Source organism: Sphaerodactylus townsendi, linkage group LG16, assembly GCF_021028975.2.
Source record: "Sphaerodactylus townsendi isolate TG3544 linkage group LG16, MPM_Stown_v2.3, whole genome shotgun sequence".
NCBI lineage: Eukaryota > Metazoa > Chordata > Lepidosauria > Squamata > Sphaerodactylidae > Sphaerodactylus > Sphaerodactylus townsendi.
This window is the reverse complement of record NC_059440.1, coordinates 8,959,300-8,985,734: the sequence shown is the minus strand read 5'-3', so window position 1 is coordinate 8,985,734 and position 26,435 is coordinate 8,959,300. Positions and strand designations below refer to the sequence as shown.

At 50.0% G+C, this 26,435-nt stretch overlaps 1 protein-coding gene across 1 annotated transcript in view; it reads left to right on the top strand.

Moving 5' to 3' along the window:
* ABR (ABR activator of RhoGEF and GTPase) overlaps positions 1–26,435 on the top strand; it is a 116,700-nt gene that overhangs the window by 74,799 nt on the left and 15,466 nt on the right. Inside the window, exons 3-11 of the mRNA XM_048519394.1 lie at positions 182–286; positions 4,559–4,744; positions 8,488–8,595; positions 12,905–12,965; positions 18,240–18,292; positions 20,062–20,202; positions 20,819–20,940; positions 24,247–24,412; positions 25,827–25,949. Of these exons, the coding sequence (XP_048375351.1) occupies positions 182–286; positions 4,559–4,744; positions 8,488–8,595; positions 12,905–12,965; positions 18,240–18,292; positions 20,062–20,202; positions 20,819–20,940; positions 24,247–24,412; positions 25,827–25,949 (1,065 nt within the window). The remainder of the gene's footprint in view (positions 1–181; positions 287–4,558; positions 4,745–8,487; positions 8,596–12,904; positions 12,966–18,239; positions 18,293–20,061; positions 20,203–20,818; positions 20,941–24,246; positions 24,413–25,826; positions 25,950–26,435) is intronic.

Sequence of the window (26,435 nt, the reverse complement as noted above, 5' to 3'; positions counted from 1 at the left end):
CCCCTCTCCCAATTATTGTGTAGAACTGGCACGAGGAGTCCCAAAGGCAGAGAGAGCGCCAGCCTGCAGAATCAACGACGAAAACTTCCCCACTTGGCTTGTCTTTGCTGGAGAGCTGAGCCTCCGTTTTGCCCTGTTGTGAGACAGCCTCATCTGATTGTTGGTTTCTGCTTCCTTACAGGGCGAACGGGATTCTGGGAAAAGTCTGGAGATGCGCAAATTGGTGCTTTCGGATTTCCTGGCCAGCGAGGAGATCTATATAAACCAGTTGGAGGCACTGTTGCTCGTAAGTAGAGCCCAGCGTTTCTGTTAATGGTACTGGGGATATGTGCTTGGGGAGGGGAATGTGGTTGTAATTTGATTATTGGGTTAGAATCCGGGAGCAGAAGGAAGGACAGAAGAACACCAGTCTGGCATAGCAGGTAAATGTGGGACTAGAACAGTCCAATCTCAAACCCTTTCTCTGCCGTGGCCTGTTTGGGTGACAGCCTACCTGTCAGGTTGTTGTGTGGATGAAAAGACAAGATAGAAATACCTCCGCGCAGGGCGATTCTCTGTTCCTGCCTCCATTTCCCTTGTTACTCTTTCTCTCCCTGCTTATTTTTTAATGATAATAAGAATATCTCTAGTGTTGTGTGACTTATAGCAGTATATTTCCTGCTGATTAAAAAATGACCTGCAACAGAGGGATAAATGGAGAACAAATACAGAAGATGGTACCAGGGGCCATTAGAGACGTGCGGAAATTCATACTTTCCGATCCCTCCGTTCCTCAACACATTTTAAGTACGAACATTTAGACAGGCTTGTCCCAAAATTAGGGGGGGGGGGGGGAACCAAAGTGAAGCAGGCCAAGAAAGTGAGCAGAGGCACAACGAAGCGTGGAAGCCCCCCACCCCCAAAGCTCACTATCATTTGGAGCAAGGACAGGGAAACATAGAACAAAACTTCCCCAAGGAAGCAACCATATATAAAAGTCTACAGCAAAGCAAGAAAGTTGGAGAGGCTGATCGGAGAGTGGTATTCCTGGATTGGATGAAAGCTCTGTCTAGTGGCAATGATGTGCATTTTGGGAAAAGATCCTGCACAGAGAGGAAGGGTTGTCCCCTGTTCCTTCTTCCCTGCTCCTGGCATCCTAAGATAATTACCTCTGACCATGGAGGTTCAATTTTTAGCAATCTTGGCTGATTGCCCTCAGTAGACCTAACATTATGAATTGTCTCTCTGTATAAGGTTTAAAGAGGTTGTCTGATTTAGCATTCTGTCCTCAACAGTGACCACCCAAGTGCCCTGGGAAATTTACACGCTACTTTCTCATGATCATCTTGTGTTTAAACAACGTAAGAGAAAAGGGGCCAATCTACACCAGACCAGTGGTCCATTTAGATCAGCATATTTTTTCACTCATTATCCTGGGAAGCCAACAAACAAGTTAGGGAGTCCAAGGCCAGTCTCTGATGTTTTCTCCAAGTTCTGGGCTTCCGAGGTATACTGCCTGTTGATGTGGAGGTTCTGTTTAGCCACCCTGTAACTCCACTAATTTTTCCCATTTTTTAAAACCCTCTTTATACCAGCAAATTGCACCACAACCCGTGGCAGCGAGTCCCATCCTTGAACAGGCAGCGGATAAATCTGACTGGTCTCATGTTGAAAATGTCCACTTTTGCCGTGTATTTATAGCTTTAGCTTCCTCTTTTCTACCCTGGCACCCAAGACTTTCCCGCTAGCATGGCTTGCATAACACTCGCAAGTGATTCCTTCTCTTTTGTGACGCAGTTCAGAACCTTGCAAGCACTTACATTTTGGGGTGGGGAGGTGCATCTGTATTGTAATTTCAAGGATTCAGAACACTTACAACAGCCCTGCAAGTGGGCTACTGAGGCTCAGAGCGATTGGCTGGCGGGAGGCCATCAAGTGAATCAGTAGCAGAGGCAAGATTTGAACTGGGGACTTGTTTCATAATTCAAACTCTCGACCTGGAGGCTAGAGACAGGCTAGGGTGGCATGAGAGTGTTGTGGGTTTCCCAGCTTCGGTGGTCGTGTTCCAGTAGCATTCTCTCCTTACGTTTCATCTGCACCTTTGGCTGGCATCTTCAGAAGATTTTCTGAAGATGCCAGGCACAGACGCAGGCGAAATGTAAGGAGAAAATGCTTCTGGAACACAGCCATACAGCCCGGAAAAACCACAACACCCTAGTGCAGCAGTGGTGAACCTATGGCACGGGTGCCAGGGGTGGCACTCAGAGCCCTCTCTGTGGGCACGCGTGCACAGAGTTTGTCATGTGGGGGAGGGAATTGCCCCCCCCCCACATCTAGGCTGGCCTGGGCCGCTGGACTTGATGTGCGTGCACCACAGCGAGAGGGAGGCTGGCGGGCCAGGTGCCTGTGCTCCAGGTGGCTGCTGCCCGGGGGGAGGGGCGGGGGGGGCAGAGGCAGCAAAGATGCTAAAGAGGCGCAGAGCAGCACATGTGGGACTTGCTGGAGGCTACATTGCCTTTGTGATAAAAAAGTAGGTTTTGGGTTGCAATTTGGGCACTCGGTCTCGAAAACGTTTGCCATCACTGCCCTAGTGATTCCGGCCATGAAAGCCTTCAACAATACAGGGTGGCATTCATTGCGGTACTCTCTTGGGTGCCTCAGGGATGATTCACCTCTTCATTCGGTGGTGTGAATGGTTTCCCTTCAACTCTTCTTAGAGAGGCAAAGTTCTGTCAGCCATAGATCAATTAACTGATTGTTTCTGTTCTGAAGTGATTAACCCTCAGTGGCTGGCTAAAAACTGGATCCCTCTGGCCTCCTGTATAGGTTTTAGCGGTGGGATCCGTGACGACCTCTTTGCCCATGGGAGGTGTGCCTTGATATTGTAGCACTGGCAACTGTGTGTGAATGTATGACAAAGCAGATAAGAGGGTGACTTGAGCTCAGGTGCCGATCCAAAAAGGCCTTTTCATCTCATCTCAGTGAGATGGGAGAGGCTTGAGCTTGGGAAAGAGAAGTCGATTTTGGATTCATGTCTCACTTTTCTCAACCATAAATGGCTTACAAACTCCTTTCTTCGCCCACAACACATACCCTGTGAGGTAAGTGGGGCTGAGAGAGTTCTGAGAGAACCGTGACTAGCCCAAGGTCACCCAGCAGGCTTCATGTGTAGGAGTGGGGAAGCAAACCCGGTTCATCAGAACAGAGTCTGCTGCTCATGTGGAGGAGTGGGGAACCAAACCGGTTCTCGAGGGTAGAGTCCACTCCTCTTAACCACGACACCATGCTGGGACGCAGCGTCAACTGCGGCCTGCCCCAAGGGCCCTCATGAAAGTGTCCGGTGCAGAGTTGGTCCCTTGGTCTCTTGAGATGAGAAGTTGCACGCCCTTCTGCTTCGGCTTGAGTACTGTACAGACCTGGAGCCCCCTCTGAGACCAGGGTGAGCTAAGGAGGCAGCAGGGCATGGCCATGCGCCAAAGTTGGAGTGAAGTCTGCAGAAAGGGCTGGCGGGCTACTCTCCTGTGCCACAACAGGGGTTTACTTCCAGGCACGTTTACATCTCTGCCAATTGGAGAAGCGTTTCTTGCTTCCTGTTTTCAATTCATGGCTGTGCCACAGATGACTTGCGGCTCTACCAGGGGCATACCACCCAGGGGGACATGTGGGGTCAAATCACAGGTGGGATCCAGCAGGTTCTCACCAGTTCCCGAGAGTGGGTTACTAATTATTTGTGTGTGCTGAGAGGGGGTTACTAATTGGGTCTGCTTTTCCATTAGAAATTCCATTAGGTCCAAAAATCATAAAGTTCTGTTGTTTCCTATGTGGTTGGCTAGCGAAGGTAGAAAACGGGATAATTCTCCCTTTTGGGCTGTTTTAAAAACGTGTTTTAGAAATATGGTAAAGTTCCTTGTTTAAGGAAAGTATCCTTCTTTTGATTTCTAGAAACAAAATTAAGTATTTGAAAGTATTAAGTATTTGACAGGCAGTCAATTAGAGGAGAAGTAGTTGTTTCTGTTGGCAGTAGATGATAGGACTTGCTATAATGAATTTAAATTATGGACAGAAAGATACCAGCTGGAAATTAGGAACTTTTTTTTACAGTAAGAGTTTTTTACAGTAACAGAGAAATTATTAATGCCCCGCCCCCGGAATGCCCGGCCACGCCCCCGTCGTGCCCTGCCCAGCCCCATTGGCGCTACGCCACTGTTTGAATCCCACCACCATGGGAACCTGTTACTAAAATTTTTGGATCCCACCACTGGGTCAAATGTCCCCGGGCTGCGGCCATTTAGTCACGTGGGCGGCAGAAAATCGCCCCCCACGCCCTTCCTCCTTCCACCTGGGTCCATACACTGGTGCAAGACCTGGTGCAAAAAAAGTTGTTTGGTCATGGTGTGGGAGGGCAGCCGCCCATACGGGGGTGCGGGGCGGAAAACTCAGGTTTTGTACCTGGCTACATTTTCCCTAGATGCGCCCCTGAGTTCTACATCTGTGCAGGTGGGATATGGGGCTGCTCACTCCCACAGGCTAGCTTTGCAAGGATGTGGCGGGGCCCTGACGATGCTCTTGCCTTCCGCAGCCCATGAAGCCCCTGAAGGCGACAGCGACCACCTCCCAGCCAGTCCTCACCGTCCAGCAGATCGAGACCATCTTCTATAAGATCCAGGATCTCTACGAAATCCACAAGGAGTTCTACGACAGCCTTTACCCCAAAGTCCAGAACTGGGACAGCAGTGTTATCCTGGGTCACCTCTTCCAAAAACTGGTAAGTGTGGAGTGTGTTTTGTGTGGGGAGGAGCGGGGGCTCAGTCGTAGAGCATCTTCTTGGCTTGCAGAAGGTCCCGGGTTCCATTCCTGGGCATCGCCAGCTGAAAAACATCAGGTTGGAAGTGATATTGAGGACCAGGTTGGAAGTGATATTGAGGACCTCAGGTTGGAAGTGATATTGAGGACCAGGTTGGAAGTGATATTGAAGACCAGGTTGAAAGTGATATTGAGGACCTCAGGTTGGAAGTGATATTGAGGACCAGGTTGGAAGTGATATTGAGGACCTCAGGTTGGAAGTGTAATTGAGGACCTCAGGTTGGAAGTGTAATTGAGGACCAGGTTGGAAGTGATATTGAGGACCTCAGGTTGGAAGTGATATTGAGGACCAGGTTGAAAGTGATATTGAGGACCAGGTTGGAAGTGATATTGAGGACCTCAGGTTGGAAGTGATATTGAGGACCTCAGGTTGGAAGTGATATTGAGGACCTCAGGTTGGAAGTGATATTGAGGACCTGAGACTCTGGCAGGCTGCTGCCAGTAAGAGTAGGCAATACTAACATGATGAATCAGTGGCTTGATTCAGCATGAGACGACTTCATGTGTCTGGTGCTTGATTCCCTATTCTCTGTTCCTGGGTGCTAGCCCTAGGTCAGTGGTGGCAAACCTTTGGCACTCCAGATGTTATGGACTACAATTCCCATCAGCCCCTGCTAGCATGGCCAATTGGCTATGCTGGCAGGGGCTGATAATCCCTGTATCTGAACAAGGTCCTCCTACTGACCCCTAGGTAATGATCTAAAGCACAATTTGGCTTGTCAGGTTAAACCCTGCCTGCTGTAGGGCAAATATAGGGAGATATCAATGGCAATGGCTAGTCACCTTGTAAACAAAGTGTCTGGAGGGGCAGGAGAATTGTCTTCTCCTTAGTTTTTTCCATCGCGTACACTCAAACGGGGGTCGCACAAGAACAGAAGATGGTGATTTTGGACTGCACCCCACTTTTCTCAAGCACAAAGTATCTCAAAGCGGCTTACAAACTCCTTCCCTTCCCATAGCAGACCCCTTGTGAGGTAATTGGGGCTGAGAGAGTTCCGAAGAACTGGGACTAAGGTCACCCAGCAGGCTTCATGCGGAGGAGCGGGAAAACAAACCTGGCTCATCAGGTTAGAGTCCGCCACTCATGCGGAGGAACGGGGAGTCAAACCTGTTTCTGTGCTCATGTGGAGGGGAACCATGGGTAGGAGCGGGGGATCATATCCAGATCAGCAGATTAGAGTCCTCCTGCTCTTGATCACTACATCACCCTGGTTCTTGCCACAATTGGCAAACCCAACCTCAGTCATAAGGCTTAACACCAGTAAAGGATAGCAACCACAGTTCAGCCTCCTGTTTGCTTGGGTCAGTGTTCGCACTGTGTTCCCTGGTTGACCAGACAGCTTGCTCCAGTGTCTTCAGTAGTTTCCAGCGTTGCGTGCTTTGTTTGGGCAGGTAGATAGCCCCGGTTCTTTTCTGCAGTTCTCTGTTTATACAGGCAAATGTTGTGATCAGGTGGGAAAAGCTACACAAAGGTGACTTGTCTCTTGGATGGAAAGTTTCCTTATTTGAATGAAACAAGGGGAAACAAAGAGCCAGAGTGGAAAGTTTCACCCAGAACTCTCTGCCAGTTCTTGGGAGGTGGAGGGCTGACAGATTTTCCCTGGTCTCACACTTAAGACTGCTCTCTCCCATTTATTAGATGGAGTAGCTATATGGGGTGATCTGGGGGTCATAGAGCTGTAATTTAAAATGACACACACACACCAAGTCTCTTCATTCTGAATTTAGAATTCTGCTCCTTCCTGTATGTTTCATTCCTGGAATAAAAAAACGCTGAATGCAGAGACGCTCCACAAAATCTTCAGAATAATAGTGTTTTCGGATTAACCCAAATGTTGAACAGGTTTTTATCATTTCTCTTGTAGGGTAAGGTTAAAGAGGTTATTTTATGCAGTTCATTTATGCCCCACCTTTCTCTCCAGTGGGGATCTAAAGTGGCTGTCATCAGTATCTTCTCTTCCCATTTCCTTACAACAAACCTGTGTGGTACGTTAGATGCACAGGTGTCAAACTCGCGGCCCTCCAGATGTTATGGACTACAGTTCCCATCATCCCCTGCCAGCATGATGCTGGCAGGGGATGATGGGAACTGTAGTCCATAACATCTGGAGGGCCGCGAGTTTGACACCTGTGCTTAGAGAGTATGACTGGCCCCAAGTCACCTGGTGAGCTTCTGTGGCAGGGTGTGTGGGTGATTCGAACATGGGTCTCCCAGATTGTAGTTTGGCACTTGAACCACAACACCACACTGGTTGAGGAAAGGGTTAATTGTAGAATATGATGAAGCTGGAATATGACAGAGGTTTGAACAATTATGAAGCGGAGGTGGATTTTTTTCCCTTCTCTCCTACAATTTTGGAACTTGGAGCATTTGATGAAATCGGCGGGCCTATAAATTCAGGACAAACCAAAAATGCTGCTACTTTAACCCAGCAGATAATCACAGTGTGGAATTGATTGCTGCATGTCAATTCCACCCTGGAACATCTCAATTCCACACTGGAATGGGCCCAGAGGAGGGCAACCAAAATGGCAAAAGGTCTGGAATCCATGCCCTACCTGGAGAGACGTAGGGAGCTGGGGATGTTTAGCTTGGTGAAGAGAAGGTTAAGAGGTCATATGATAGCCATGTTCAGATAACTGAAGGGGTGTCATGTTGGTGAGGGAGCAAGCTTGTTTTCTGCGGCTCCAGAGACTAGGACCAGGAGTGATGGGTTCAAGGTGCAGGAAAAGAGATTCCACTTCCTGCCAGTAAGGGCTGTTCAACAGTGGAATGCACTACCTCGGAGTATGGTGGAATCTCCTTCTTTGGAGGTTTTGAAAGAGAGGCTGGATGGCCATCTGTCAGGAGTGCTTTGATTGTGTGTTCCTGCACGGCAGGGGGTTGGACTGGATGGCCCCTTAGGGTTTCTTCCAACTCTATGATTCTATGTAACAATGACCTCCAGTATGAACGGTTTGAAAGGGGGAATTGCACAAATTCCATGGAGGAGAGATAGTCAACATGGTCAAATTGGAACATGTTCAGAGGCAGGAGCAGCAGTGGCGTAGGAGGTTAAGAGCTCGTGTATCTCATCTGGAGGAACCGGGTTTGATTCCCCGCTCTGCCGCCTGAGCTGTGGAGGCTTATCTGGGGAATTCAGACTAGCCTGTGCACTCCCACACATGCCAGCTGGGTGACCTTGGGCTAGTCACAGCTTGTCGGAGCTCTCTCAGCCCCACCTACCTCACAGGGTGTTTGTTGTGAGGGGGGAAGAGCAAGGAGATTGTCAGCCCCTTTGAGTCTCCTGCAGGAGAGAAAGGGGGGATATAAATCCAAACTCTTCTTCTTCTAAAGTGTCGGCTGCTGGAGACGACAACAGGGTTGGCCATCTTCTTGGGCATATGACCAGTCACTGCTGGAAACAAGATGCTGAATGAGACAGACACACCTTGGTCAGGTCCAGCAGGGCCGTTTCAGTGGTCTCATATTGCTTTTAGACTGGGGTACGACAGGAATATTTTGACCTGGATATCGTGTGTGCTTATAACTCTATTTGTAAAATTTAAAAATGGCATTTTTGTTCTGACTCATAAGGGAGGCAAATAAACTCAGTTGCCGCTTTTTAAAATGGTTCTCCCTCCCCACCCCTTTCCTCTCAACAGGCTAGTCAGTTGGGGGTTTACAAGGCCTTTGTGGACAACTACAAAATCGCACTCGAGACCGCAGAGAAATGCAGCCAAAGTAATCATCAGTTCAAGGACATCTCAGAGGTGCGATATTATTGCTGTTTGTTACCTTCACTTCCACTGTTCAGCGTTATTAATCCTTATCACCATCGTGTTGATTGTCCCCGCCTTCTCCCTTTACTTTTATCTCATTGTGATTTTTATCCTGCCCAGCCAAGGGCCGAACCCAGGGCGTCTCCCGACATAATTCCCCAAGCAATAACAAATGTACGATACAGATTAATATAACACAATAAATAATTTAAATGGGGTGCTGTGGGGTTTCCGGGCTGTATGGCCGTGTTCCAGTAGCATTTTCTCCTGACGTTTCACCTGCATCTGTGGCTGAAGGTGCCAGCCACAGAGGCAGGCAAAACGTCAGGAGAAAATGCTACTGGAACTTGACCCTACAGCCAGTAAACCCCACAACACCCCAGTGATTCCGGCCACGAAAGCCTTCGACAATACAATAATTTAAATACGTATTCCCATCAACATAAATGCATCATGTAAATTGTCAGAAATTTGGCTCTGTAACATTTCTTTCCTTATTTTCTATTATTTTTCCATTGGGGGTTTATTCCACGATCATGCGACATCAATGTAGTATAACCACTAATTAGTTTGGGCCTATTCAAGGGAGGGGAGAGAAAGGGAAAGGGATATTTTTAAAAGGAGGAGAAGAAGGGAACAGATGAAGAGGCAGGTGGGAAGGGATCCCAAGTGGTGGGATTTTCCCATGCCTTACAACAGTGGTGGCGAACCTATGGCACAGGTGCCAGTGGTGGCACTCAGAGCCCTCTCTGTGGGCACGTGCAAACAGAATGCCCCCACACACATCTAGGCTGGCCTGGGCCACTGGGCTTGATGATTAGCATTATTATTAGCATTAGCTAATTGATTATTAGCATTATTAGCATTAAACCTAAGACCTAGTTTTGGGGAAGCAGTGTAGGTAACCCTGTTAAGTACTGTTAAACCCCACTGATTTTCATGTGAAGAACTAAAGCGCAATCCTTTACCTGGGAGTAAACTCAGTTGCTGCCAATGGGGCTTGCTTCTGAGCAAGGGTCGTGATTCATCCTCCTAGGGTCGTGATTCATCCGTTGGAAGAGTTGCATGGTTGCTTCAAAGCAAAGCCACAGAATACCACCAAGCTTACTCCCAAGTAACGCGTGCCTCGGAGCCAACCATTTTTTCTAAACTTAAACCTCAGTATTCAGGTTAAATTGCCGTGTTGGCATTTTGCGATAAATAAGTGGGTTTTGGGTTGCAGTTTGGGCACTCGGCCTCGAAAAGGTTTGCCATCACTGCCTTACAACAACCCTGTCAGGCAAGCTACAAGTTGAAAGGTAGTTACTTTCCGAAGGTCCCCAGGTGACATTCATGACGGAGTGAGGATTTATTATCGTTGTTGTTCAGTTCAGTAACTTTTATAAGGCATCAAAAAGAGAAACACCAAATAAAAATAGATGAGGTATGAGAAAATGGGAGGAATGTCAAAGGTATACAAATATAATATCAACAGAGAGGAAAGCCCAAAGGGTTATTTCAGAGTATTAATCAGGAAATTGGCCACCATTTCCAATAACGTAGGATCCTGATTTTTCAGGAGATAATTCAGTTTGGAGTTAGGAGGGCAAGGGCCTGCCAAACTTGGGACCTTAAGAATAAAAATCGGGTCTAACTTCCATAAATTTCGGACAAACAAAGTAGGCTCTTGTTCACGTAAGTCAGTGATGGCGAACCTTTTTGAGACCGAGTGCCCAAACTGCAACCCAAAACCGACTTATTTATCGCAAAGTGCCAACACGGCAATTTAACCTGAATACTGAGATTTTAGAAAAAATGGTTGGCTCTGAGGCATGCATTACTGGGGAATAAGCTTGGTGGTAGTTGTTGGCTTTGTTTTGAAGCATCCATGCAACTCTTCGAACGGGTAAATCAGACCCTAGGAGAGTTTACTCAGAAGCAAGCCCCATTGCCAGCAACCATGCTTATTCCCAGATAACGGATCGTGCTTTAGTTCTTTGCATGAAAATCAGTGGGGTTTAACAGTGCTTAACAGGGTTACCTACACTGCTTCCCCAAAACTAGGTCTTAGGTTTAATGCTAATAATCAAGCCCAGCGGCCCAGGCCAGCCTAGATGTGTGTGTGCGGGGGGGTGGGAATTTCCCCTCCACATGATGAATTCTGTGCGTGCCCACAGAGAGGGCTCTGAGTGCCACTTCTGGTACCCGTGCCATAGGTTCGCCATCACTGACGTAAGTGATACTTCGCAGGGTAGGGAGAGCTCACGGGACTGACTCCCACCCCTAAAGAGCCTCCCCTGGAAATGGGACCTCCTGTCAAATCATGTCGTCCCCCATGATTCTGCACCCCCTTTTTACATTGGGGGTTGACAAGGACCAAGCCCCCCCCCCTCCATGGTTGAAGGGATGACAGATTTGGCTCAAGACCTACGGGTTCCGGACCCCTGCTTTGCTTAGATCAGACAAGACTGCCATGCATGACCTCAGTGTGCTATGACGTATAACAATGGGACACACATAACTCTTGTGTGTTGTCTGAAGGCCCCGTTATACCACCTCTTCTGCTTTGGTGGTGGAAGTAAACGATGGTGTATGTATGACTTAACTTGCATATATTTTTTTCTTCCTGGTTTTGTTTCTCTTTTCTGTGGGGGTGATGGTAGCGAGCGGCGTCAAGTGAATGCCAGCTTGTGGTGACCCCATAGAGTTTTCAAGGCAAGAGAGGGACAGAGGTGGTTCTGCCGTTGCCTGCCTCTGTGTAGCTACCCTGGATTTCCTGGGTAGTTTCCCATCCGGGTACTACAGCCCTGAAGGGGTGGGGATTGGCTCCTCGTTCCTATCCCATTCCAACGGAAGTCCTGCTCCAAGCTCAAGCGGCAGAGCAGAGAATCAAACCCGGTTCCTCCAGATTAGAATGCACCTGCTCTTAACCACTACACCACGTTGAAAGTGATGCTGTTTCACGGTGGGTGATAATCCACCCCAAAACAGCATCACTTTCAATGTTGTTTAACTGGGGACCCCAGATTCTCCCTTTAAGGTGGATTTAAAAGGAGAATTTTGGCTCTCTAGTTTATACACCATTGAAAGTGATGCTGTTTGGGGGTGGATTCCAGCATCACAGCGGCTGCCCCGGAGGTGGGATTGGGGACTCAGATTTTGCACTGGGCTCCATTTTCCCTCTATGCCTCTGCCCAGAGGGGAGGGCAGAAGGAACTGCCGGTTGGGAGCCCAGCTGGTGGGGGGGCAGGGAGGGCAGGGCGGGGGAGTCTACCATCCCCGGCCTTGGAGAGCTGCTTTTATAAGCGCTAGGCCAGGGGTGTGGCTTGGGGAGGCGTGGCCATGCCCTAGGGGCGGGTGGGGGTGTGGCCCCCCCGGAACCCCCCCCCTAAAAAATCTATACTTACGTCCCTGCTCCAATTCCTACTCTTCTGCAATTCCTACCCACCTATTGGCAATTTTTGGTCTCATTTTTTCTGCTTCCACTATATTAAGAACTTGTGATTTGTTCACAAGGTGGGCAGTGAAAAGACAGTAGATAGAAGAGTGGAGCGGGGAGTAGATTGCTTTTTAAATTTTTCAAAGTAGACAGAATCATGGGCTTACCGTACCTGCTACCTGTGATAGCTAAACCGGAGCTTCCGTGCTTAGAGGCAGTCTTCCTTGACTGCCAAACCCTGGGAACCAGCAAAAAGGCATCAGGATGGAAAAGGAAATGTCTGATGAGGTGAGTCTGACCCTGTAAGGCAGTTCTGGTGCTCTCGGGGCGAGAGGGGAAATGCCATCAAGTTCCCATTCAAGCAGATGGGCAAGATGTCCTCATCAGAAACACATTCTGTTCTCTCCTCCTGCACCCCCGAGTCAAGCAGGGTTGGGACTCCAGCCCTGTCCAGAAGGCTCCAGCTCTTTGATTGAACATTCGTCCCTGTTTAAATCCCATATTGTGCACATTTTGGTTGTAGATATGCAAGAAGTGGGCGAGACCCAGAAGGTCTACTCCACACATCCTCAGGGGTTGGGGTGGGGGAAGTCTTTGTATCCTCCAGGGAGGGGTCTGCAAACTGTGACTCTCCAGATGTTCATGGACTACAATTCCCATCAGCCCTGCCACTTGGCCATGCTGGCAGGGGCTGATGGGAATTGTAGCCCATGAACATCTGGAGAGCCACCGTTTGCAGACCCCTGCTCCAGTGTTTGGATCCCCGGGAATTCCTCAAAAGAAGAAACCAGCGAGCACCCAAACCTCCCACTCCCAGAAAGGCAAGCCCTTTTCCACGCTCCGTGAAACCGCCTCTAACAAACACACCTTTCCCATTGGCAGGAGTTGAAGGTGAAGGGCCCCCGAGATTCCAAAGAGAACCACACCTCCGTCACCATGGAAGGTATTGATTCTTCTCCGTGAGGCTGTGCTCGTGAGTTTGTCAATGGTGTGTGTGGGAAGCCTTTGTCTGTATCCCCCTCCACCCCATCCATATGACCTTAACCCCTAAATGATAGATCGGATCCTCCCTTGGAGATGCAGCCCTTTGTGTGGTTCCGGGAGGGGAGGGAGGGAAGTGAGGAGGGGGTGCACGCTTTAGCATGCTAGCAGCGTCTGACAGCTCTCACACTCCCTTCCCTCCCCCTCCCTCCTCCTCCTCCTCCTCCTCCTCCCCCCCACCACTAGCTGCCTTTGTCGATCTCACCACCAGCCACCACCTCTCTTCCTTTGACCGCCGATGGAGCTAGGAGTGGGGGCCATGCGGAGAAGGGACCACCATGGAAATTCTGCTCATCATCCGTTTTTGCTGTAACTGCACTTACGGTGGGGTGATCGTGGGGGGGTCTTGCAGCTCCCCTTTTTTATTAGTCAGCGGGGCGTTTCTTTGTGGGAGTCCTGTCGCTTGCAAGCCGGGGTGTCCGGGCTATCTTTTCTGAAACGTCGTTGGGGTGGTGGTGTGAGGATTCGGGCTGCCCCCTGGTGACCTATCAAGCGCCTCCCTTCCCCCCCCCCCCCTCAAAAGCTAGCGAGCAAACCCTCATCCTTAAGAGCAAAGGTTCTGAAGAGCAGGTTTGAAAGGTGCTCAGCTCTGGAGACTGAACTTGGAAATTTCTTTGTTCTTGTCCATCCCAGGGCTGGGCTTTCTTGCGTGGGTTTCTTCTGGGCGTCGTTTTGAACAAGCGGAAGAGGGGGGCTCAAAGGAATGGTACTGTTGGGGGCCCTGGGGCCGCTGAAAGATGGTTTGGAATCTGTCAGCAGCAAGGAGATTTAAGGGGGTGGTGGTGTCACCATTGCCTTTTGATCACCCCATTCTGCTTTCCTAAGTGGAACTTCTTGGCTCGCTGTCTTGTGCGCCAGCGTCTTTTACGGGCTTTTTGGAAGCGTGCTCCGGGAGCGAGGTGAGCGAGGTGAGCGAGGTATTTCTCCAATACCTGTTTCCACAGTTTGTGAGAGATGGGGGCGTTGACTGCCATGGTTCCCCCCCCCCCCCCAAAAAGCATCATCTAGTTTCTTTCGGGAGTGGGGTTGGGGGTTGGGAGGGGCAGGAGTGTGGCATCTCACCTTAGTCTTGTCACTCCATGTGTCTGGTTGTGAAAGATGTCCCTGGGTCCAGTAACCATGACAACGGTGGGAACCGGGGAGGGCAGCCTGGTAGCTGCCGGACCAGGCATAAGAGGCGAGGCCATGACGTCAGTGGACCGGCGTTGACTGCTCTTGGCTAGCGGGGTAACCTTTGCGAGCATCTCTTGGGCGGGTTTTGTTCGTTTTTTTTTTTTTAAACACAAGGGTGTTTTAGTGTTGCTTTGTGATCTCTGTTTTCTTGACTGTCACCCCTTGAGGTTAAGTAAGGGGGACCGCTGTCAGTGTCAAATTAAAGGGTATCAAATTGCCAGTGACTTAGCTGCCTTTTTATAGGTATTGCTACCACCTTGGGGGTACTGTTTAGATCCTGCAGAAAGATATCTTGGGGCCAAAGGACGGAAGGATGGCTGGGCCGGGTCTTTCCCAAACCTTTCCCACGTGAGCCCCGTTTCAGTAAGCCGCTCTGTTGGGGGCATGCCCAGCAGACGTTTGTTCATGGGGTTTTCGGGCCATCTGAGCCTCGCTCGTAATTCACTGCGGGTTGGTGGGTGGGGAAAGAGTTGTGGGGCTCAGGAGGAGACGTGGTTTCCTGTGCTGGACAGGTCAGCAGTTGCGTTTGACACGAAAGGCGGGCGAGGCGAATTTCCCTATTTTTTGCCGTGGCCAGAGTGAGGCCGGGCTTCTTCCTGTTTTGCTTTGGGGAAGCGTGGGAAGGGGAAAACCAGTTTGGGTCTGGATGAGCGTCAGGGATCACAGACACACGCACATGTTTCACAAGCAGCTCGGTGTGCAGGGTTCAGCGAGGAGGGGCAGCCCACCCCAGGTAGAAGGTTTGGAAGTAGTTAAATGGAAGTAGTTAAATGTTTGGAATATGCTGCCACAGGAGGTGGTGATGGCCACTAACCCGGATAGCTTTAAAAGGGGCTTGGACAGATTGATGGAGGAGAAGTCGATCTATGGCTCACAGAAAATATCATCACAACCAGAGGGGTCAAACAAGGCTGTACATTGGCCCCCACTTTGTTCAATATATTCCTTAGTGATCTAGTGCCAACCCTCCAGAAGGCCAATGGGCATGTTCCCAAACTAAGCACTAAACACGTGCCCGCGTTACTGTATGCTGACGACACCGTTCTTCTTTCCCACACTAAAGTTGGTCTCACTCGTCTCTTAAATTGCTGTGCTGAATATTGTAAGAGGATCTATGGCTACCAATCTTGGTCCTCCTTGATCTGAGATTGCAAATGCCTGAGCAGACCAGGTGCTTGGGAGCAGCAGCAGAAGGCCATTGCTTTCACCTCCTGCAGGTGAGCTCCCAAAGGCACCTGGTGGACCACTGCGAGTGGCAGAGTGCTGGACTAGATGGACTCTGGTCTGATCCAGCAGGCTCGTTCTTATGTTCTTCTGAAAGCAAAAGCCATTTATTTAGCTCACTATTTTTAACCCCCTGGGGATGCTGTTTCAGTTTCCAGATTCTGTCTTCAAAGTGCATTGAGTCATTTCTGGGAAAGGGTACTCTGGGAAAGGGCAACCTTTTTGGAAACCATTGAAACAACAATTTCCCAGGTAGTAACTAATCCGCAGGTGCTTGTAACTCCACTCAAGGAGTGGCTGGTTCTGCTATTGAGGAAATTTTTCCCCGTGCCCCCCCTGGAAATTAAGGAAGAAGGTTAGCTAGCACACTGGGGCAGCAAATTCAGAATGTGACTTCAGTGTGAAGTGGGAGGATTTCTCCACACCCAATTCCCACCCCCTCAAAATGAGAATCTCCAACATTTGAGAGCCCTCAAGGTGTGGTTGTGAAGAGCAGGTGCACTCTAATGTGGAGAACAGGGCTTGATCCCCTGCTCCGCCACTTGAGCTGTGGTGAACCAGATTAACTTGTGCACTCCAACACATGCCAGATGGGTGACCTTGGGCTAGTCACAGTTCTTCAAAGCTCTCTCAGCCCCACCTACCTCACAGGGTGTTTGTTGGGGGGGGGGGTGGGAGGAAAGGAGTTTGTAAGCCCCTTTGAGTCTCCTTACAGGAGAGAAAGGGGGGATGTAAATCCAACTCTTCTTCTTCATTTCTTGCCGGTGGACCTGGGTAGTAGGAAACACCTGCAAAACTGTTGACATCTCTCTCTCTCTCTCTCTCTCTCTCTCTCTCTCTCTCTCACACACACACACACACACACACACACACACACACACACACACACACACACACACACACACACACACACACACACACACACACACACACACACACACACACACACACACACACACACACGTTCCTGCATCCAAGCTTTTTCTTCCATGACCCTCATAATGTGAGTTTGGTAAGGGGGCAGAGACCCTCTCTGAGGGCATGGATGAGGGTAGTGGTGGAATGAATCATTGCTCAAGGCACTGGAGTCACAGATGGGCCAGTAGCCATTGAGAGTTGGCTAGAGTGTGGAATATATCGCCGTAGACATGACAAGCTGGGGTCCTATAAGGAATAGTGAGAAAGGATGAGAAATGTAGACCCTCCCAGGAGTCTGTAAGGGGTTGGATGAGATTGATTTCCCCACCCCCTTTCCCCCCATTTACTGATTCTCAGCTTCTTCACTGTTTTTGGCCCCCCTGAAGCATGCTCAGTCCTCATTGCGCCCGCTTATCCCATTTGGTTGTCATTTGTTAAGTTGTGGTCATGTTTTTCTGCATACCTGGATAGTTTCCAAAGTAGGTCAAGACCCCTAACCTTGTTAGTGGAGGTGTGCAGAGCGGGGCCACGGATAAAGGTCTTAGGCACTGAAGCTGATTTGGAAGGGAGAGAATGGCTGTATTCGGGGTGTTTGTGGGTGGCTCCGTTACACAGCTGATTTGGCCCATTGGTTTACTGTCAGATGGAATGGCAGGCCAGCTGTGTTTGTTCTTCTGGTATTTGGCCCCTCATCATGCCAACAAACAGGGGCAGAGGAGCTGAGGCCTCCCCTATCCTCTACCTTAATTTTCCATGCTTGGGTGTTTCAAATTCTCTCTTCTCCATCCCAATTCCCTTCCACTATCTGAGACATTGAGAAAAGTATCTCAGGTGACCATGGGGGAGGGGGCAAGGTATGGAAGGGGAGGGAGCCAGCAGCCCCCACCTGCATGTAATATTTTGTGTAAAAAATACTCACCTCCCTCCCATACCATGTGGTTTAATTGAGAACGGGCAGATATATAAAAAACCATGACTGTGAACCCTGCCTATTGGCCCATACCTGTGTGTCTGTCTCCCTATCAAGTTCCGCTGTGTTTTGAAGAGTTTCAAAAACCGACTGGACCACAGGTGACAATTGCCAGGTGGGCACAAAAGAAAGCCCACATTCGTTGATCTATAAATAATGACGATGCCTTCATTGTACCAGCTCTCTTCAAAACTGTAGCCTATTGGGGGCACGATGGGGGCGTGGCCAGGCATTCCGGGGGCAGGGCATTAATAATTTCTCTGTTACTGTTAAAAACTCTTACTGTAAAAAAAAAGTTCCTAATTTCCAGCTGGTATCTTTCTGTCCATAATTTAAACTCATTATAGCAAGTCCTATACTGCCAACAGAAACAACTACTTCTCCTCTAATTGACTGCCTGTCAAATACTTAATACTTTCAAATACTTAATTTTGTTTCTAGAAAGCAAAAGAAGGATACTTTCCTTCAACAAGGAACTTTACCCTATTTCTAAAACATGTTTTTAAAACAGCCCAACAGGGAGAATGATCCCGTTTTCTCCCTTCGCTAACCAGCCACATAGGAAACAACAGGACTTTATGATTTTGGGACCTAATGGAATTTCTAACAGAAAAGCAGCCCCATTTAATAACCCCCACTCGGCACACACAAATAATTAGTAACCCACTCTCGGGAACTGGTGAGAACCTGCTGGATCCCACCTCTGGGTACGGCCTCCCAGCCCTTTCTCTCCAACGTTGCTATACCGGGTGATTGAAATAGAGGCCATCTTGACGGGCCACTGTGGGGAGAGACCGTTGAATGTATGGAGTGTGATCAAGAAAGGGGATGGTTGCACTGGAGTACCTCTCACCGGGATTATACATTTTTCTCCTTTTTCTCAACATATAGCACTTCTGTATAAGCCCATAGACCGTGTGACTCGGAGCACGCTTGTATTGCATGTGAGTATACGGGTGGGGGGGGGGGGCAGCACCCTTCTATTTCTTTACTGCTTCCTTCGAACAAAATCCCTGCAAACTGACATAGGAAGGGGGGAAAGAGAGGCAGGAATTCCTTTTCTGGTTTTCTCCCAACGTAAGGAATTCATTTCCCCCACTTTGTATAATAAAAAAAAGACCCACAAAGGAGATTATCCATTTAAGCAGGGCTTCTGTCTCAAAGCACTTCACATATGCTACATGGGTAATCCTCGCAAACAAAGCCCTGTAATTCAGATCAGTATTATTATCCCTGTGTTAGGCGATGGACGGGAGATTTGAGGGAAGAAATGTGTTGCCTAAAGTCTATGGTGGAGGCAGGATTTTAATTTGGGACTTTCCGAAGCTCAGTCTTAATGGCTACTCTCCATTGGAGATACTTGAGAAAGTGTATGTTGGGGGGAGGGGGGGACGCTTGAGGTCATGTGTCGGTCATGTACACCCTTCTTGACTGGAAACCCTCCCCTTTCGAGAAGGAAGTTGGAACACGTTCACACATTCTTAACGGGAAATACTTTGGTTTCCCAGGGCTCTGAAATGTGCCCTTGAGCATACCCTTTTCCACCAAAAGAAGTCGAATTGTAACTTCATCTGGCACATGCTGGATCATCTTTGTTTTAGAATGCTCCGTCTTTGGTCGAATCCCCACGGTCAAAAATATCCACGTTTCAGCAAGAACTCCCCACCGCTCAACCACCGAACATGGATTCATTCTGGCTCTGGTGCTTCTGCTCCTCCTTATCATGTGTTTTTTAAGAACCTGCGTGGAAGTGCACCTTTTTAAAAAACACGCGCCGAACCCAGACCATTGGGGAGGTTCGGGGGTTGAATCTAGATTTAATTTCCCGCCATAGTAACGCGGAGCCTTCCAGCCAATCAGAGCACAGTGGGCTGTGCGCAAAGCGCACACAGCCTTTCTTTGGGTTTCATGCCGGCGGAGGCTACGTTGAAATGTGGCTGTGTGGAACGTGATTTCTGTGCCAACTGTAAACTAAAATTAGACTTTTGTGCCAGCGCAGCTGCGTGGGCAAAGAGTTCCGAAGCCGCGTATAAACGTAGCTTAGCGCGAAAAACTTGTCTACACATGTGCGTGGTGACATAGCTGCGCCAAAAAAAAAAAGGTTTTTAAAAAATCCTGCCCCAACACAGTGCAACAGCCAATCAGGACGAGAAAGAAAGAGACACTGAGCAGATCGCGCGATTGTGGGGAGTGCTGCACTGTTTGAAAGCGTGATAGACATGTCCTCATCACACACATGCTGCAGTGGGGAGGGTGGAACCGTGATGAAAAGGTGCTGTTTCTTTTGAAGCCTGGTTGTATCTGGATTTAATTTCTCAGTGAGGAAATATCTTTTGTTTTAGAAATACGGAGTTACAATTCTACTTAGTTCTTTTGGTGGAAAGGGTATAGCAGCTTCTATCTTATGGGTTTTTCAAGGCAAGAGAAATTCCCTCTTATGGGGTTATCAAGGCGAGAGATGAGCAGAGGCCATTGCCTTCCTCTGAGAAGCAACTCAGGTCTTCCTTGGTTGTCTCTCATCCCCCTATTGTCTATGGCAAACCTTGCTTAGCTTCCAAGCCCTGGTGTGATCAGGGTTGTCCGGGCTGGTACGGATGCTGTACTCACTCCCTTATATGTAAAGGTAATCCCCTGTGCAGACACCAGGTCTTCACTGGTCCGTGGAGTGATGTCACAGCCAGCAAATTGCCTCCCTTCTCTGCTGTTGTCCCAGGACCTACTCAAGCACACGCCGTCCGACCACCCGGACTACCCATTGCTGCAGGATGCCCTCCGGATCTCCCAAAACTTCCTTTCCAGCATCAATGAGGACATTGACCCCCGCAGGACGGCAGTCACCACACCCAAGGGCGAGGTGAGGCGGAGTAGGGAGCAGAGGGAAGGTGCCCTTTGAGAGCCAGCGTGGTTAAGAGCAGGTGCACTCTAATCTGGAGAACCGGGTTTGATTCCCCGCTCTGCCACTTGAGCTGTGGAGGTTTATCTGGTGAACTAGATTAGCTTGTGCACTCCAACTCATGCCAGCTGGGTGGGAAGGGAAGAAAGACGAGACCTCGCCCCTTCACTCCCAGCAATTTATCAGATTCCAGACCCCACCCTCCTTTCACCTGGTCAGGCTGGATTAAGATATTTTTTTCCTCCTAGGTCACTTCCTGGAATCTCTAGAGTCCTTCAAATCTATGATACCTGATGGGAGGAGGGGAGGAAAGACAAAGAAAAAGGGGGGGAGGAGCCATTTCTCCACAGGGGGAAATCCCCAAACTTTTTCTTAAGGATCTTAGGCATAATGATTCTTGGTCGCTTTCCATTTTTATCCCACCCTTCTTGTAAAGACTTCAGAATTTCACCCTTTGAGTTCTGTACCTGACCAGGGATCTGGGATGGGTCTCTCTCTGCACTGCTTCTTTGTGGGGGAGGGGGAGATAGTGGCAGCCCCCCCTCCCCCACACTCACATCTCCTTCTCTCACTGCAGACCCGGCAGCTGGTCAAAGATGGCTTCTTGGTGGAGATGGCCGAAGGCACCCGCAAACTACGCCACGTCTTCCTCTTCACGGATATGCTTCTCTGTGCCAAACTGAAGAAAACAGCAGTGGGGTGAGGTGGGGGGGGGGGTGAGGGGTAGTAATGGGGCATGGGGGGGGAGAATCTGGCATCCTCTGCTCCCCCTCTCTTCTGAGAATTGATAGTGGAAATGGAATGATGGGCCCTTAGCAGCATGTCTAGTCCCACCCAGTGTCCCTCCATCTCCACCTGCTGCGGCACCAGCAAGGATCTGGGGGCCGTTGGAGGGATGGCAGATTTACTTGGTTTGTGGACGAGCATTTGGTTTGTGCCTGCAGGAGAATGAGGAGGGAATGAAGAGGCAGAATGGGTGACCCCGCTTGAGAATGCATGTCTTTTTGCATTAAAAAAAATTCTCCATGCACATTGGAAACAGCAGGGATGATGTACTGTCGAAGGCTTTCACGGCCAGATTCAACTGGTTGTGGTGGGTTTTCCGGGCTGTGTGGCTGTGGTCTGGTGGATCTTGTTCCTAACGTTTCGCCTGCATCTGTGGCTGGCATCTTCAGAGGTGTATCACAGAGGGAAGTCTGTAAGTGTGTCAGGGAAGTCTGTAACAGACTTCTCTCTGTGATACACCTCTGAAGATGCCAGCCACAGATGCAGGTGAAATGTTAGGAACAAGATCCACCAGACCACGGCCACACAGCCCAGAAAACCCACCACAACCAGCAGGGAGAATGCTTCTAACTCCCCCACCCCGCCATTCAGGTTGTAAGGTAGAGCATTATAAGGAACCGTCTGTAGGTCATTCTGCCACCTCATTCCTTGTTCTCTTGCATGTATTTACTTCATTTATACCAGGGGTCTGCAACCTGTGGCTCTCCAGATGTTCATGGACTACAATTCCCATCAGCCCCAATTGGCCATGCTGGCAGGGGTTGATGGGAATTGTAGTCGATGAACATCTGGAGAGCCACCGGTTGCAGACCCCTGATTTATACCATGCCCTTCTCCCCAGTGGGAACCCAAAACATCTTGCATCATTCTCCTCTCCTCCGTTTTATCATCCCGGCAGCATTGTGAGGAGGATTAGACTGAAAGAGAGTGTGAGACAGCATTTCCCTAGGAGAGTGGGGGTTCTTACCCAAGTCTGCCAAATCTTAGTAGGACGTTCTATCCACTACACCAAACTGTCTCCAGAGGTGAGATCCAGCAGGTTCTCACAGGTTCCCGAGAGTAGGTTACTAATTCTTTGTGTGTGCCGAGAGGGGGTTACTAATTGGTGATTTTGCCACGTGATTTTGGCCTTAGTTACGCCCCTCCTCTCAGCAGTAGCGCGCAGAACTTGAAGCAGTCTAGCAGGGGGTGCACCTGCGTGCGTGGCAGCCTGCGCCTGCGTGCATTCGTTTCCCGCCCAAGGACCGGCGCAGCGGCTGCGTCCTTGCCACTGCCCTGCCCCTGGAATCCCCGGCCACGCCCCCGTCGTGCCCTGCCCAGCCCCATTGGCGCTACACCACAGTTTGAATCCCACCACCATGGGAACCTGTTACTAAAATGTTTGGATCCCACCACTGACTGGCTCTCTGCATGTGCGAACGAGGCATAGATCCCACTTCCTCGAATGCATGGAGTGATTTCTTGCGTCGTTGCATGCATGTGGCACGCACAGTCCTGTGTCCCTATGTTGCATACACATGCAGAAAGGAAAGATGAATTGGGGGAGGAATGTGGAGCGTCCAAAGGCTGTGACGTATAAGAGAGAGAGAATCTGTGCAAAGCCTAAATGTGCAAGGCTCTTGAATTTTCATGAGAACAGTAAATGCGTGGTGTAGCGGTTAAGAGCAGGTGGATTCTAATCTGGAGAACCGGGTTTGATTCCCCATTCTGGTGAACCAGATGTGTGTCTGCACTCCTACATTCCTGCTGGGTGACCTTGGGCTAGTCCCAGTTCTTCAGAACTCTCTCAGCCCCACCTACCTCACCAGGTGTCAGAGAGGAAGGGAAAGAAGAGAAGAAGAAGAAGAGTTTGGATTTATATCCCCCCTTTCTCTCCTGTAGGAGACTCAAAGGGGCTTACAATCTCCTTGCCCTTTCCCCCTCACAACAAACACCCTGTGAGGTGGGCGGGGCTGAGAGAGCTCCAAGAAGCTGTGACTAGCCCAAGGTCACCCAGCTGGCATGTGTGGAAGTGTACAGGCTAATCTGAATTCCCCCGATAAGCCTCCACAGCTCAGGCGGCAGAGCTGGGAATCAAACCCGGTTCCTCCAGATTAGATACACGAGCTCTTAACCTCCTACGCCACTGCTGCTTGGAGGCTTGTAAGCCACCTTGAGTCTCCTTACCAGAGAGAAAGGTGGGGTATAAATCCAAACTCTTCTTCTTCTCTTGATGGCTGGGCAGAAGCCGGGAGGGGGAGGTTCGTCTGCCTCTGTGAGAACCATCTTGTCATCCTGTGTTAGCATCCTTTGAAGTTCATAACTCACTTGTTTAAGAGCATGGCTGCATTGCCAGATCAGACCCAAGGCCCAACTGGTCCAGCGTCCTCTTTCTAGCAGTAGCTGGCCAGGTACCTCTGGGAAGCCCACATGTTGGAGGTTTGCTTGTCTGCAGCCCTTGGCCTTCAAAGATATAGTGCCTCTGTACAGAGAGGTTCCATTGGGGTGAGATGAGGGGAATGAGTTATTTATTACGGTGAAATACTAACTCAGAAGTAAAAACAGTTGCCGTAATCATGCATTAAAAGGTTACATAAATTGCATTGAAATGTGTAAGTGTAATCCATTAGACCAGTGATGGCGAACCTTTTTGAGACCAAGTGCCCAAATTGCAACACAAAACCCATTTATTTTCTCGCAAAGTGCCAAAACGGCAATTTAACCTGAATGCTGAGGATTTAGTTTAGAAAAAAACAGTTGGCTCTGAGGCGTGCTTTACTCGGGAGTAAGCTTGGTGGTAGTCAACCGTGCAACTCTTCCAACCAGTTAATCACGACCCTAGGAGGGTTTACTCAGAAGCAATCCCCATTGCCAGCAACCGATCCTAGGTAAAGGATCACCCTTTAGTTATTTGCATGAAAATCAGTGGGGTTTAACAGCGCTTAACAGGGTTATCAACACTGCTTCCCCAAAACTAGGTCTTAGGTTTAATGCTAATAATTGAGCCCAGCGGCCCAGGCCAGCCTAGATGTGTGGGGGGTGGCACTCTGTGCGTGCCGCCTCTGGCACCCGTGGCATAGGTTCGCCACCACTGCATTAGACTGATAGAGAACTGTGATAGAGTCTAGCTGCCGCATAGAATCTGGCTACCCACAATCCAAAGCTAATGGCTGGAAAGAAACCAAGGCATATATGATTCATTGGGTTGAGATGATTACAACCGTCCCTCTTCCACTGCAGGAAACATCAGCAGTACGAATGCAAATGGTATGTGCCCTTGGCGGAGCTGGTGTTCCCCTCTCTGGAAGGGCTGGACCCCTGCCCACACGTCCACGCCATGCCCGACCATGACCTGGAGGATGTGAAGATAAAGATTTCCTCTATGAAAAGCGAGGTGCAGAAGGAGGTTTGTACACTGGGAGGGGACCGGGAGGGGGCTCCTCCTAAGTGTTATATTCTCAGGGCACGGGCCATACAATCAGGATAGCTTTGTAGGATCATCAGCTCAAGAGGTCCCTCGGGATCAACAGCCATTTTCCAGCAGGGGATCCCCAAGTTGATTCCCAGCTCTTTCACATGAGTGGCAGACTCTAATCTGGAGACCCGGGTTAGATTCCCCACTCATCCACATGTAGCCTGTGGGCGAGTCGCAGTTCTCTCAGAACTCTCTCAGCCCATGCAGAGGCAGGCGTTGGCAAACCACCTCTGCCCTTCTCTTGCCTTGAAAGCCCCACCAAGGGTCAACACGACTTGACTGCACAGACACACAAGCAAAGATTCCGAGAGGCAAAACTCCCTTTGTGAGCTGCGATGAAACTGACCAAGGGAAAGCTTATCCACCCCAAATCTTGCTGGGCTTTAAGATGGTACTGGATTCAAATCTAACTGAGCCAGAGGCTTGTTGGGGGGGAAATGGTGCCCGGGGCAACACCTGCTCTGGGTGCCCCCACCCCACTTACCTTAGTGGGCCTGGTGGGGCCAGGCTGAGGGGTGCCTGGCAGGCTGGAGCAGGTGGGCTGGGAGCCTGCTGCAAGCCACCCCTTGGCCCGGCCCCACCAGGAGCCTCCGCTGGCTGAAGGAGCAGCCTGGTGGGGTTGGAATGAAAGGCAGAGGTGGGATCCAGCAGGTTCTCACAGGTTCCCGAGAGTAGGTTATTAATTATTTGTGTGTGCTGAGAGGGGGTTACTAATTGGTGATTTTGCCACGTGATTTTTGCCCTCCTCTCAGCAGTAGCGCGCAGAACTTGAAGCAGTCTAGCAGGAGGTGCACCGGTGTGCGTGGCAGCCTGCGCCTGCGTTCATTCGTTTCCCGCCCAAGGACCAGCGCAGCAGTTGCGTCCTTGCCACAGCCCTGCCCAGGAATGCCACGCCCCCGGGATGGCCGGCCACGCCCCCGGAATGCCCCGCCCAGCCCCATTGGTGCTACGCCGCAGTTTGAATCCCACCACCGTGGGAACCTGTTACTAAAATTTTTGGATCCCACCACTGATGAAAGGTGCCCAGTGGCGCAGCATCCTGGCAGGGTCGGGCCAAGAGGTGGCCTACGGCAGGCTCCCCCCACATGACCCAATGGGGGCGCCTGGAGTTAATTGACTCCCCATGTTCCTCTGGTAGATACGCCACTGAACTGAACTGAACTGAGAAGGAGTGTGCAGGGGACAACTTCTCAGGACATGGTGGGTAAGCTGAAGACTTGAGGTGTTCCTGGAAAGAACTGCCCACTTCTGCTATCACCCTATTTCCAAGAAATTAGGGTCCCCCTAATTAGTGTTCAGATCTTCGGCCAAACCTGTTCTGAACTCGGCTTCTTCTCCTCCGCAGAAGGCCAACAAGGGGCAAAGCCGAGCCATGGAGCGCTTGAAGAAGAAGATGTTCGACAACGAATTCTGGCTTCTGCTCAACTCTCCTTCCATCCCCTTCCGCATCCATCACCGCAATGGGAAAGTACGGACGGGTCCTCCTCGTGGGTGGGTTGGGCGGGGGGAGAGGAAAGGGAGCTGCTAGAGCAGGGGTGGGCAATTATTTTTTCCATGGGGCCGCCTAAGAAACAGAAAATATTGTGGAGGGCCGGGCCAAAAGGCAGTGGGGCAAGGCGCTTTTGAAAGCCCCGCAGAAGCCGGCAGCCAAGGCAACCAGCTTCTGCGGGGCTTTCAAAGACGCCTCGCTCCCCAGCACGGCAGGGGGGCCAGTCAGGGTCATCTGGCGGGCCGGATGTGGCCCGCGGGCCGTATAATGCCCAAGTCTGTGCTAGAGGAAGGCTTTTAGGCAAGGTCAGAGATCAAAGACGGGGAAGGAGAGGAGCACCTCCTTGTGGGCATGACATCATCATAAACTATGGTTTGATTAAACCTTGCTTGGCCGTGACATCTAAATGCGGACCAACCGCGGTTTGCTGGTTAGAATACATCCTGTACTTTATACTAGCCTTTG